General features: G+C 43.2%; 1 protein-coding gene across 4 annotated transcripts in view; it reads left to right on the plus strand.

Moving 5' to 3' along the window:
• The window catches only part of LOC109870617 (probable ubiquitin carboxyl-terminal hydrolase FAF-X), a 77,480-nt gene that overhangs the window by 19,287 nt on the left and 44,862 nt on the right, over positions 1-13,331 (plus strand). The window contains exons 6-20 of one of the 4 annotated variants that reach the window (XM_020461183.2): positions 397-633; positions 1,854-1,969; positions 2,291-2,542; positions 2,762-2,900; positions 3,131-3,283; positions 3,627-3,731; positions 3,979-4,077; positions 4,168-4,275; positions 4,441-4,577; positions 5,225-5,263; positions 6,002-6,135; positions 6,377-6,467; positions 6,692-6,805; positions 6,962-7,190; positions 12,793-12,888. In XM_020461183.2, the coding sequence (XP_020316772.2) occupies positions 397-633; positions 1,854-1,969; positions 2,291-2,542; positions 2,762-2,900; positions 3,131-3,283; positions 3,627-3,731; positions 3,979-4,077; positions 4,168-4,275; positions 4,441-4,577; positions 5,225-5,263; positions 6,002-6,135; positions 6,377-6,467; positions 6,692-6,805; positions 6,962-7,190; positions 12,793-12,888 (2,049 nt within the window). The remainder of the gene's footprint in view (positions 1-396; positions 634-1,853; positions 1,970-2,290; positions 2,543-2,761; positions 2,901-3,130; positions 3,284-3,626; positions 3,732-3,978; positions 4,078-4,167; positions 4,276-4,440; positions 4,578-5,224; positions 5,264-6,001; positions 6,136-6,376; positions 6,468-6,691; positions 6,806-6,961; positions 7,191-12,792; positions 12,889-13,331) is intronic. The other 3 variants (XM_031800636.1, XM_031800641.1, XM_031800644.1) reach the window with 3 other exon arrangements.

A 13,331-nucleotide genomic window follows, 5' to 3' on the forward strand; every position in this document is an offset into this window, starting at 1 on the left:
CCCCGATTATCAGGAAAGATAAACCAGACACATGCTCATTGCTCACATGGAGCACTCTAAACATTTACAGCTCTTGCACATAATGGTTATGAAATAAACCTAAACTTATTTCTCAAATGACCGGTAAATTTAAATCTTCCCGGTCAAGTTGTCCGGTGGCATGTTTTCCTTTGGAAAACCTTGCAATAGACATAGTTCCTGGCCACTCGCACCCCTGCAAATATGATGGCCTCTTGAGTTGATACATTGCTACGGCAGACTTGGGAATGTGTACTGAAGAAACAGGATAGCTCTGTAGCAGCTTCAATATGGAGGAAGCTCCCCCTAAGCCCTCAGTATGACTATGTGGAGCCGTCACTCTATTGCTTACACCGATCTCGCTCTCTCCATCCACAGAGGTGTATCATCAACAACACCCACCGGCTGGTGGAGCTGTGTGTGGCCAAGCTCTCTCAGGACTGGTTCCCCTTGCTGGAGCTGCTGGCCATGGCCTTCAACCCCCACTGCAAGTTTCACATCTACAATGGCACGAGGCCCTCTGAGACGGTGCCCGCCGGGGCGCAGCTGGCAGACGACGAGCTCTTTGCCCGCCCCCCTGACCCTCGCTCTCCAAAGGTAGGGTCTGAATTCAAGGTAGGCACCCCCCCCAAAGATTTTATTACTCTGGTCAACCACTTGTTTTTATCAATGTACTCTTTATTAAAGACCCAAAACTGTTTTTAAATATAGATTTTCAGTGATATGACACTTTTAATGAGACGGGGAGAAAAGGATGGGGATCGGTGGACACAGGGATTGAACCCTGGTCTCCGGCAGGGTGTCTTATATGTGACTCCCGGGGAGTGTTACTGCAACACATCGGCCCCAAACTTAACCCCCCCCCAATATATTTTTCCAAAATCACCAAATAACCCCACTTTTCCCCAACACCCTATAATCTATCCTCTGATTTTCCTACACTCTCCCGAGGAAAGAAATGTTGACTCAGTTTGTCTATATCGTCTGTTTGCAAAATATATAACCCTCCATCTTCAAGGCCAATTCCCCTATTTACTGTTGAGGCTATTCTTGTATCAAGGTGGATCAACAAAAAGATACACAGAGGATGTTTTAATAAACTATGTCCTGGGACTGATGTGATATTGGCTATACTGTCTCTTTCTCTCCCAGCCAAATCTCATACAGACACAGTGAGAAATGTCAGATTTCTTTTTAAATTATAGAATTGAGTCTAAATTAAATATCCTCTGGATGGAGGCTCCATGGGTAAATCTTTCTAATTCACTCTTCGTGATTGCCGTAGCAACAGAAATCCAGAGAACAGGCTTTTTTATTCTTTGGCAATCTCTTTTCTCGGAACGAATGCGCTCTTTGCTCTGGCCTTGCCGCCTTGCCTTAGGGCCAGAGCACAGAAACAAAGGATGACTACTCTGTGGACTGGGTAGGAAATAAGAGGAATGGAGATAAAACAAGCGGATGTACTCGAGGTGTCTGGACTGTTGTGGAGTTTAAATGAGATTAGGCGATGCCAGGGAGAGAGAGAGAGTGAGTGAGTTTGCTATGTAAACCTCAATGAATGGAGCGTGGGCCGGGGTGGTCAATGCGAACACTGTTTGCTGTAGCTGGCAGTCTACCCAATACAAACACTGCTGCAGCCTCTGATATGGGTCTGTGGCAGTTTTTTCCCTCTGATTTTCCCTCCAATTAAGCCTTTCTGTGTAACCGCTTCGAGACTAGAGGGATGTATTTGTGTAGCCGAACAGCTTGAGTGGATAGTGGAAGCATGGTGAGTATTTTTACTTCTTTAAAGGATTTTTAACAAGTGGTTTGTTTTTCTTCCTCTTCATTCACAGGGCTGGTTGGTGGATTTAATTAACAAATTCGGCACGTTAAACGGGTTTCAAACACTGCACGATCGCTTCATAAGTGGCCAAGCACTGAACGTCCAGATCATCGCTGCCCTTATCAAGTGAGTCGGCCCATACACACACACACACTTTAATGGGTGACATCTAAAGAATATGGTTCACTAGCTCTCCAGTGCTTTCTACATTATGTGGAGCTAACTCCTACCATTCACCACCAGTGTGTAACATCCTACCGTGTCATCAGTAAATAAGTCCTCAGGCTCTTGCTGTGATGTGGTATGTCTTCATGACTAGATTGACGCTTTAATGTGACCTGTAGAGCAATCAAACCCACGACTCTGTTGTAAGAACCATGCTTCAACCAATAGAGCTATGGGAATAGTATGGTCTACTGGACGTGTTGTGACTGTTTTGTCCTCCAGGCCTTTCGGGCAGTGTTACGAGTTTCTCACGTTGCACACGGTGAAGAAGTACTTCCTGCCCGTCATCGAGATGGTTCCTCAGTTCCTGGAGAATCTGACAGACGAGGAGCTGAAAAAGGAAGCCAAGAACGAAGCCAAAAATGATGCCCTGTCCATGATCATCAAGTCCCTGAAGAACCTGGCCTCCAAGGTGCCTGGGCAGGAGGAGACTGTCAAGAACTTAGAGATTTTTAGGTTAAAAATGATTCTTAGGTGAGTTCGCTTCAGACCAAACTGTCCTAAAGGTTTTGTTTTAAAACACTTTGTAACTATTGGCTAAATGCTATCCTGAGATACCTACATGCATCGTGTATTGATGTCAATGAGAGTTATGTAAAAATGTGAATAATGTTCATGGACTTTAGGTAGGAATTGCCCCAATGTGAACTATTTGTTTATAGTAATCTGTGGTGATTGTGTTTTCATCCACAGGTTATTGCAAATTTCCTCTTTTAATGGCAAAATGAATGCACTAAACGAAGTAAACAAAGTCATCTCCAGTGTGTCCTATTACACACATCGGCATGGCAACCCCGAGGAGGAGGAGTGGCTAACTGCAGAACGCATGGCGGTGAGTTAACCATCAAGTACATTTTCTGTATTTAGTAATAATTGTCAGCAAACATGAATATACACATACAAAATTTAAGTTAATCAAATGTATTTGTTTAACGCTACACAAGTGCTTTTGCCACAAAGTATCTAGTGAAAAGAGTATACCTTAGTGTGGTTTCTGTTAGCGTAGTCGGCAGAACTGATGGTGTTTGAGTGGAGATTGAAAGATGTCTGTATGTTTGTCAGGAGTGGATCCAGCAGAACCACATCCTGTCCATTGTGCTGAGGGACAGCCTCCACCAGCCTCAGTATGTAGAGAAACTAGAGAAGATACTGCGCTTCGTCATCAAGGAGAAAGCTCTTACCATGCAGGACCTGGACAACATCTGGGCTGCACAGGTTTGTTAGTACATGTGTGTGTGCGTTTGAAGAGACATCATTGATGATCACACATTGTTCATGGTTCAGGTGAAGGAGATATGACCCGTAACAGCTCTTACAACAGAATGGCAAATCCTTCATGTCTTAACTGGGGCATTTCCAGGTCTTTGGGGTTGATTAGCTGAAACGCCCTTACTTAAGCATGGATTAGCTGAAACGCCCTCACCTAAGCATGGATTGGTCTATCAAATTGAGTTTGTGCTCCTGCATCTTCTCTATGTGAAATGTAAGGTTGAAAACAGATAAACCAGCAATGCGATGGCTGACATATTTTTTTGTTGACATGTTGTTTCACCGGCAGGCTGGTAAACATGAGGCCATTGTGAAGAACGTACACGACCTATTGGCCAAGCTGGCCTGGGACTTCTCTCCTGAGCAGCTCGACCACCTCTTTGACTGCTTCAAGGTAAGAGACTTCTCTCCACACACAGCACGTTTCACTATCCTTGAGGGTACCAAAAATGTATTTCCCTGACCTTAACTCATAACCCTAAACGTAATCCGTAAGCCTAAAATAGCCTTTATCCTTGTGGGGACCTGGGAGGGATCATTTTCCTAGTTTTACTATCCTCGTGGGGACTTTCCGGTACCGACGAGGAAGCACACACACATTGCTCTCCTAACCCCTGTGATGGTTGGTTTGTGGTCTGCAGGCGAGTTGGACGAACGCCAGTAAGAAGCAACGTGAGAAGCTGTTGGAACTGATCCGTCGCCTGGCGGAGGACGACAAGGATGGCGTGATGGCCCACAAGGTGAACATGGGTTAAAGATGTATTTTTCCAGCTCTTGTGCTCCCATTTGGATATGAGTACTGAAGGTTCCTCTACTCCTCTCACCACAAGGTGCTGAACCTGTTGTGGAACCTGGCTCACAGCGATGACGTGCCTGTAGACATCATGGACCAGGCACTCAGTGCTCACATAAAGATACTGGACTACAGTTGCTCTCAGGTAATACTAGGTACCAGTCAACAGCCAGACGACTGCTTTCCCACACGGCTCGAGGTATCAACCAGTCAATGTGTTTAGGGCTCTGTTGGGGTGCTATCAACAATTGGCTTATGGCTGTGTGTGTTCCTTGAATACTGTTGATGTTAATGTTCGTGTTCATTTCAGGATAGAGACACGCAGAAGATCCAGTGGATCGATCGCTTCATAGAAGAGTTGCGCACCAATGACAAATGGGTGATTCCTGCACTAAAGCAGATCCGAGAGATCTGTAGCCTGTTCGGAGAGGCTCCTCAGAATCTCAGGTAAGGAGATGGACAGGGTCCGAGTTCAACTACGGGTTTGGAGGGAGACATAATTCCTAAACTCTGTTGAACATGTTTGAGATTTACAAAGATATGGAAACGGAATGAGTACAAATTGAGGCTTATTCAGAAGGACACAAGGTAACAGACAGAAATGTACACTGGATAGCAGACATGCTTATTTGTAATGTAGAATAAGGAATTTTGCAACTTTGTAAATATTCACTCACTTTCATTTTGGTTGTGCTCAGAATGCTATGCTTGGTTATACATTTGCTCTATGCCTTTAAAGCATGGCCTTAATTTTTCACATAGCTGACACTCCGATGTCCCTGGCATTTTAATCACATTTCCAGAGGGGCTGAAGCATGCCAACTCTTTTGTAAACAGGCATTTTCTGTTAACAGTCTGATATTTGACCTTGCCATCCAGTTTGATCTGTTTTTCACTAACGCTTAGACAGTGAGAATTCTTAGACTAAAACTGAGCGAATGTACTGCATCTTGCTTCTTAAACGCTGAGCTCTCAAAGTAGCATAGATATTGTTGAATTAGGTGCTGCTTTTAATAACGTGCAGTTGTACTGACTGAAGTAGCATTGGTAAATGCAGCAAATATGTAGCACACCACATGCCTGTTGTTTTTCAGAAAGAAAATGCCTATTAACATACAAACGAACTTAGTGGGGTAAGTTGACAGCTAATTTGGGGGATATTGTGGCAAAAATAAAACTTTGAAATTGTTAAATGTCTAAATTGACTCTCTCAGATGCTACAACAGATCTGTCATGTTTATATTCATTCATAAATCTGCTTTAGCAAACCTTTCACAAGGTAAATCTCAAATTACACCATATTCCCTACACTACTTCACTACCTTTTGACCAGAGCCACAAATGACCTCATAGTGCACTACTTTTCACCATAGCCACAAAGGTCTCTTGTCAATTAGTGCACTGTATGGGGAATTGCATGCAAAAGTAGTGCACTACATGGGAAATAGGGTGTAATTTGAGATTCACTCAAAAGCATCTCTTTCTGCACCAGCTCCTCTTAGCTCCAATCACGGACTGTTTGCAGGGTGACATTTGGGGGGGCATTTCTGGGAGCACTGCTTACTCACGTTTCCGAAACACATCGTAGTGATTTTAAGAATGAAATTCATCACCATTTCTCTTTCTGCACACAGACACACACCCACACACAGATCCTGGGGTATTGTTTAGAATGCTGGATATACCAATACTGCTTTCTTTGCACTACAGGTGCAGAGAAGCAACAACATTTTGCAGATCAATTACTGTAATTTCATTAGTAGGAGGGGGGTTGATCTAAAAGTTGTTGTCGGCTTGTCATAGACATGGTGACTAAGTCTCTGAACTTTTATGTCTCTCTCTCTCTCCATCCTTCTCTCTCTGCTCTACAGTCAGACCCAGAGGAGTCCTCATGTGTTCTATCGTCATGACCTGATTAACCAGCTGCAACACAACCATGCCCTGGTCACGCTGGTGGCTGAGAACCTCTCTGCCTACATGGAGACCATGAGGCAGTTCTCTAAAGGTACGGACCACCTCACACAGGAGGGGACGTTTTGTCATTCATCACCGTTGCCTCATTCTTAACTTTCAGACTTCTTCTGTAAAACAGAGAAATAGTATTTCAGATGTTCTGCTATCTACCCTCTTTTTCTAACCCTGGGGCAATTGGCATGTTCGTTTTCCATTTGAAAAACCTCAGCATTTGGGTAAAATTTTAAGATGAACCTTGAGCCCTCACATAGATGATTGTGTGTGTTGTGTAGCCGAGCAGGCGGAGTTTGACCCCCAGACGGTGAGGGTAGGGAGCCGCTACAGCCACGTACAGGAAGTCCAGGAGAGACTCAACTTCCTGAGGTATGACATCACATCCGTAGGGTAGCATCATTAGGCACCAAACAGAAGAAAAGACTGTAACCGGCAGGGACTGAAGTGCTAATTTCTGTTTTCCATTGCAGAGCCCTTTTTAAAACGTGAGCTAATGAATACAATCCAGCTCGTGTTCATTGATTAGTGAATGGTGAACTGAGCCACTGTAGTCTGATCTTCATGGTTAATGTATGCGTCTGTGTTGTCCCCAGGTTCCTGCTGAAGGATGGCCAGTTGTGGCTCTGTGCTCCTCAGGCCAAACAGATCTGGAAGTGCCTGGCTGAGAACGCAGTCTTTCTTTGTGACCGAGAGGCCTGCTTCAAATGGTATGCTGCCATCGTCAATATTAGTATCACCTCGAAAGGGTGAATATGGCTCCAACATCTTTCTATTTTCTTTTACTCATTCATATAGAACAACTCAAATGTTCTCCTTTTTCTCAACACGTAAAACACCAAGTCAACTCTGTTTTTCTTACACAGGTACTCCAAGCTGATGGGTGATGAGCCAGACCTGGACCCGGACATCAACAAGGACTTCTTTGAGAACAACGTTCTGCAGCTGGACCCGTCTCTGCTCACGGAGAACGGCATGAAGTGCTTTGAGAGGTTCTTCAAGGCCGTCAACTGCAGGGAAGGCAAGCTGGTGGCCAAACGTAGGGCCTACATGATGGACGACCTGGAACTCATAGGCCTGGACTACCTCTGGAGGGTGAGTTATTTAACCTACTTATCACTGTTAGGAAGCTGTTATAACTGGCAGCTGTTGCTACTTGTAGGGCTGGACCAATGTTTCCTCTAGTGCAGAATAAATATCAGCCCATGCAGAGAAGCATGAGATTGAACGTCACTAAACTTTTTAGAGTTTTCCCAGTTGACACTATCAACCTTTTCTCTTCACTGTGGGAATTGTGATTGAATCAACACAGTATTAGCCACTTTCAAAGCATTACCGAAACAAAAAAGAACTATGCAATACTTGGTATGCAAAACAAACTAGGCATGAGATTTTGTTTTAGGCAGAATACATCGGAATAGGATTCTATAGCATTGAAAGGCACGACTCAGGCCCGTACTCTACACAGACCGTTGCGCTGTAACCAAAAGAGCTGCAGTAGGTATATATGCAAATAGACCATTGCCATATATGGTTATGTGCCATTCACTTTCATCTGGACTGTGTTTACAGCATGAGCGGTTGTGAGTAGATGCGCTTGTTTTGAGATCAAAGCGAGAGCTGCATGTAAACACTTGTGCACATTTGTATATTCGTTCATATCATTTGCTAGTTAGTGAGTTGAGACCAGTTATAGATCATTTGTTATCAGCAATGGAGGAGTGGTTGCTTCCTTCAAGAGCACAAAATGTGTGCATTTCTAGCCATCTTTGAAAAGTGTGTCAGTTAATTAGGTTAAAAAAAGATCTTAAATAAGCTAAGGCGCAAATAGGCACAGGGGTAGCATAATTTGTCTGATTCTCTGTTATAATAGTATGGGAATAATTATGCATTTTATTTTGTCAAGTGGTTTCTTGCATCAAACAACAAAACAACATTTTCAGTCGCCTCCTTGACAAATGGATAAACAGGGTAATATCAAGCCCTGCCTTTTTAAAACATTTTTTTTCAAGTCTCATTGAACACCACACATTGGCTGCTATACTGTAGGCTGAATGGTAGAACAGCTATTTCCATGTTGAAATGTTATGGGATGCATTTTTTTCTCCATTGTTTTTGATGGTAGACCACTCTGATAGGCTTACATTAGGATCAAATAGCCACAGTAACCTACCTGACCACTGTTAAAACTGTAACTTAAAGCGGGTACAAGAAATTAGCTAAGTGCTGAAAAAATTGAGGGAACATTAGGCTGGACTTCCTCCAGGAGGTGGTATTTATAAAGCACTGTGGTAATGCAGACAGCTGTAACCATCTTTTTAAACCTTGAACTTCCTATGGACTACATACAATGACTTCAGAAAGTATTCAGGCCCCTTGACTTTTTCCACATTTTTTTACGTTACAGCCTTATTTTAAAATGGATTAAATAAATAAAAGTCCTCATCAATCTACACACGATACCCCCATAATGACAAAGCAAAAACAGGGTTTTAGACATTTTTGCAAATGTATTAAAAATAAAACATTTTTCTTATTTACTTAAGTATTCCGACCCTTCGCTATGAGAGTCCAAATTGAGCTCCGGTGCATCCTGTTTACATTGATCATCCTTGACGTTTCTACAACTTGATTGGAGTACACTTTTTGGAAAATTCAACTGATTGGACAAGGATTTGGAAAAGCACACACCTGTCTATATAAGGTCTCACAGTTGATACTGCATGTCAGAGCAAAAACCAAACCATGAGGTCGAAGGATTTGTCTGTATTTCTTCGAGACAGGATTGTGTTGAGGCACAGATCTGGGGAAGGGTACCAAACATTTCTGCAGCATTGAATGTCCCCAAGAGTACAGTACATCATTCTTAAATGGAAGAAGTTTGGAACCACCAAGACTCTTCCTAGAGCTGACCGCCTGGCCAAACTGAACATTCGGGGGGGGGGGGCCTTGGTCTGGGAGGTGACCAAGAACCTGATGGTCACTGACAGAGCTCCAGAGTTCCTATGTTGAGATGGGAGAACCTTCCAGAAGGACAACCATCTTTGCAGCACTCCACCAATCAGGCCTTTATGGTAGTGGCCAGACAGATGCCACTCCTCAGTAAAAGGCACATGACAGCCCACTTGGAGTTTGCCAAAAGGCCCCTAAAGACGGTCAGACAATGAGAAATAAGATTCTCTAGTCTGATGAAACCAGCATGGTGGTGGTAGGATTGATGGAAAGTACTAGAAAAGTACAGAGATCCTTGATAACCTGCTCCAGAGCACTCAGGACCTCTGACTGGGGCAAATGTTAACTTTCCAACTGGACAACAACCCTAAGCACACAGCCAAGACCACGCAGGAGTGGCTTCGGGCAGTGATGGAAAAAGTACACAATTATCATACTTTTTAAAATGTAGTGAATATTTAAAACATACAATATACTTGCAGTGAAGCCGCTCAATAACCACATCACATTAGTCATCTAACAGACTCCCATCCAGAGCGACACACAGAAGCAACCAGGGTCAACGCCGTGCTCAAGGGCATGTCAACAGATCTCCAACAAGGTCAAAAACGGGGACCCGAACCAGCGATTCATCAGCCACCGGCCCAAGGAACAAAAGAGAGAAATGAAAGACAAAGTAAAACAGAGAACAACAATGCAAAAGACATGAAGTACAACAAAAATCATAACAGCAAGGCCAACTGAATATGTTTCAGTGCATGTATGGCACTATTTACGTGTGTGTGTCCGTGTATGTGTACAAATACCTGCACGGCATCAGCCTCAGACAAAACGGCATTAGCTGTAACAACACTGCCCCTCAGTGTCATTCAAACTTACTGGGAGAAACTCCACAAATACAGGTGTGCCAAGCTTTTAGTGTCACACCCAAGAAGACTTGAGGCTGTAATCGCTGCCCAAGGTGCTTCAACATGGTACTGAGTAAAGGATCTGAATACTTATGTAAAAGTGATGTTTCTGTTTTTTATTTAATAATTTAGCAAACATTTCTAAAAAAATAAGTTTTTGCTTTTGTTATTGTGTTGAAGGTTAAATCAATTTAATCAATTTTAGAATAAGGGGTCAGACTACTTTCCGACGGCACTGTATGTTCTGCCTACACAGTCGACTTTTCTGGCCCATTGTGTATCCAGATGTTTATTTTTTGGAGACCTCTGTGTCTGAAACAAACGGTGAAATGACTAACGGCAAGTCTAGCCTACTGTATATGCATTAATGAACTGCTCAAGCATTTTACACTGCTGCTTTCTTGATTTATGTTGTCTTCTGTCTCACCAAGCCAAAATTCTAAATGCACAACTTCAAAGAAGACCATACCCTCTGAATGCTGCTATTTGAGGTGATGCTCATTAGTAATTTCCGAGCATCTATAAACCTCTGGGTTCTGTGGGATTGTTTTCAGAGCAACTGGAACTGATAGACTTAGTGAGTATGGGTGAGGGTGGGCGGCTGACCCAGTTATTTAGCAGCCTCGCTGTTTGTGACCTACATGGCCTGTAATCCCTCTGTGTTAAATGCAGCCCTTACATCACAGAGGAACAGACAAGTCTTCTGGATGCTGCTAAACCAAACATCAGCTTCTGTGGTGCTGAGGAGGGAGGGCTGTTTTAAATGTTGTAAGAGTCTGTTAGTCCAATGACTTCCGATGATGTTGTGTAGTCTGTTAGGGCTTTAACGGTACATGTATTTGTACAGCTTGGTACGGAGACCTCGGTTCGGTCCGCACTGTGAACACGAATGAGTACATAAAACACTATGCCTATAGGTTACGCAGCGTTGTATGCCATTGCCAAGTGAGTAAATCTGAGCTGAAATTAAAAAATTTGGCTATTCTGCCGAAACTACAGTCCATGTGCCCGATGTAATCAAAATTCAACTCTTAAATAGCGGATTTCAAACTATACTTTTCGCCATCTTTCAGGAACATTTTGGCTTCACAGTCGATTAAAACGGTGATGGGCAGAGAAAACGTGAATATGTTCCCCACTGCTCAACGAGAATAGCCTATGCAGAGTGGTGCGTGGAGCAAAGCACCACTACAGTCAGAGCGTCCGTGTCTGATAAAGCAAGTTAGGAGATTATCTAATCAATGGAAAATGGAATTAAAAGTTAAATGAGAAGTATATGCTACAACAAACGAGCCAGTTAGTCTGCTATTTATTATCAGAATGGAGGTGTTCTTTGTAACTAGGAAAGGAAGAACGCCCATGCAGACTCAATTAGCAGCTAATTTACCTAGCTCTCTTAGCCAACTAGCTTCTCTCGGTTTGATGCCATCAAGACAGGTTTCTAGGTAATCATATGTTATGATTAATAGCCTAGTAATGACAAGCTAGAAGTTAGTCTACTAGCGCAAGTTGGCTTGGTTGGGTGCTTCCTCCCTTGCTCCCGTTTCACTTGCTCACAGCACACACACCGCAAGGCCCCTCCTCTGCCTGCTCTCCCTCAAGCTGCATCCGCTCTAGTTAAAAAAGTAGTTTACAAGTTGACTTTTCGGCTGCTTCCCTCACTCGGATCCGACCACGTCTATACGGAACTGGTCTCTATATTGAAAAATGTATGGTGCATATATGTTGGGTTGGAAAAGCCCCAGGTCCATTTCAGAATGGGTCCTTGAGGCCCAACATAACAATCCCTGTCACAACAGACAATAATGCCAGGAACATTGTGAATTAGGGTGCTTCTTAATTTAGCGTAGTTGGCCAATAAACAAACATTAACAACAGTAACTGTTGGAATTTCATTTTTCCGCTGTACTGTGACCCAAAAAAACACAATACGTACCAAACCATGGGTTTGGTCGAACTGTTACACCATTAGTCTGTCCAATGGCTGATGATGATGTTGTATAGGCTGTCAGTCAGTCCAATGGCTTCTGATGATGATGTTGTATAGGCTGTCAGTCAGTCCAATGACTTCTGATGATGATGTTGTATTGGCTGTCAGTCAGTCCAATGGCTTCTGATGATGATGTTGTATTGGCTGTCAGTCAGTCCAATGGCTTCTGATGATGATGTTGTATTGGCTGTCAGTCAGTCCAATGGCTTCTGATGATGATGTTGTATTGGCTGTCAGTCAGTCCAATGGCTTCTGATGATGAAACATGTGTTGGTTCAAAGTGTTCTTCTAATTCATGCTCTGGGCATATTAGATGATTCACAGGTTCATTTGTTTTAGATGTGGGATTTCTAAACCTTGTTCTCACGTGCTATGCATAGCTGATTCAGGAGTTGTGTTTTTGTATATTTGGGTATTCAGCCTTTTTGCACAGTAGGGACTAGGCTGCATTTGAGCTCATAGGATTTTCTCATATGCAATGTTTGGTTGTGAATAATTTATTTTATTGCATCCTAAGCAAAGCTCATTTTACAGCGCTGATGTTATTGATTTGGCTGTTAAGCCTTGCGTGGTACACATTTAGCCCGTACACACAAACACACACACACACACAGTATTTGAGGCTGGGTTAATGTACTGCTGTTAGTGTGTGAAATCAGCTCAGGGTCAGCGGTAGTGACTGGGGATGATTCTGTGGGCTGCTGCTGAGTGCCTATTAATGGCCCCCTCCTCTAGTCTGGATGAGTCATAACACACACTTTTCAGTGTTGTCTCCAGGGCTGTGTGATAGAGAGAGAGAGAAAGCCGGAGGCGTCCATTGATTCCATCTGAAATTTCCTCTTGCCAGGTCGTAATTCAAGGGAGTGATGACATCGCCAGTCGAGCCATAGACCTTCTGAAAGAGATCTACACCAACCTTGGACCAAAACTACAAGTCAATCAGGTACCCTGGGTGTCCGCTGTCCCGGTAACAATAACAGCTCAATCTGCTGTTAGGTCATCCTAAATCATCTAGCCGTTTTGAGACAACCACTTACATATAAACACAGTCATGAATAGTGATTGTATTGGTGATCAATGATAGTTGATGATAATTTAGACTGGGACAGTCAGTGTGATACAGCGCTACAGCAACTGTTTTCCATTCCCTACCTCTGAGATCCCTATTGCACATATTGGTTTTATGGATGTTAACCGGGTTAACTGACGAAAAATATATTTCACCAGTCATGCTTATCGGTCTATCGGTTAATTTGCATAATTTAGTGGAATTAAATGTATGGATTATGTATTTTCTTTTAGTCGTCATGTATCTTGTTTATCACAGGCGCGAGGCATACAGAGCCTAATTTGATAAGCGTACTGGCCTATCACCTGTCAGACAGC

Source organism: Oncorhynchus kisutch, linkage group LG2 (genome assembly GCF_002021735.2).
Source record: "Oncorhynchus kisutch isolate 150728-3 linkage group LG2, Okis_V2, whole genome shotgun sequence".
Lineage (NCBI taxonomy): Eukaryota > Metazoa > Chordata > Actinopteri > Salmoniformes > Salmonidae > Oncorhynchus > Oncorhynchus kisutch.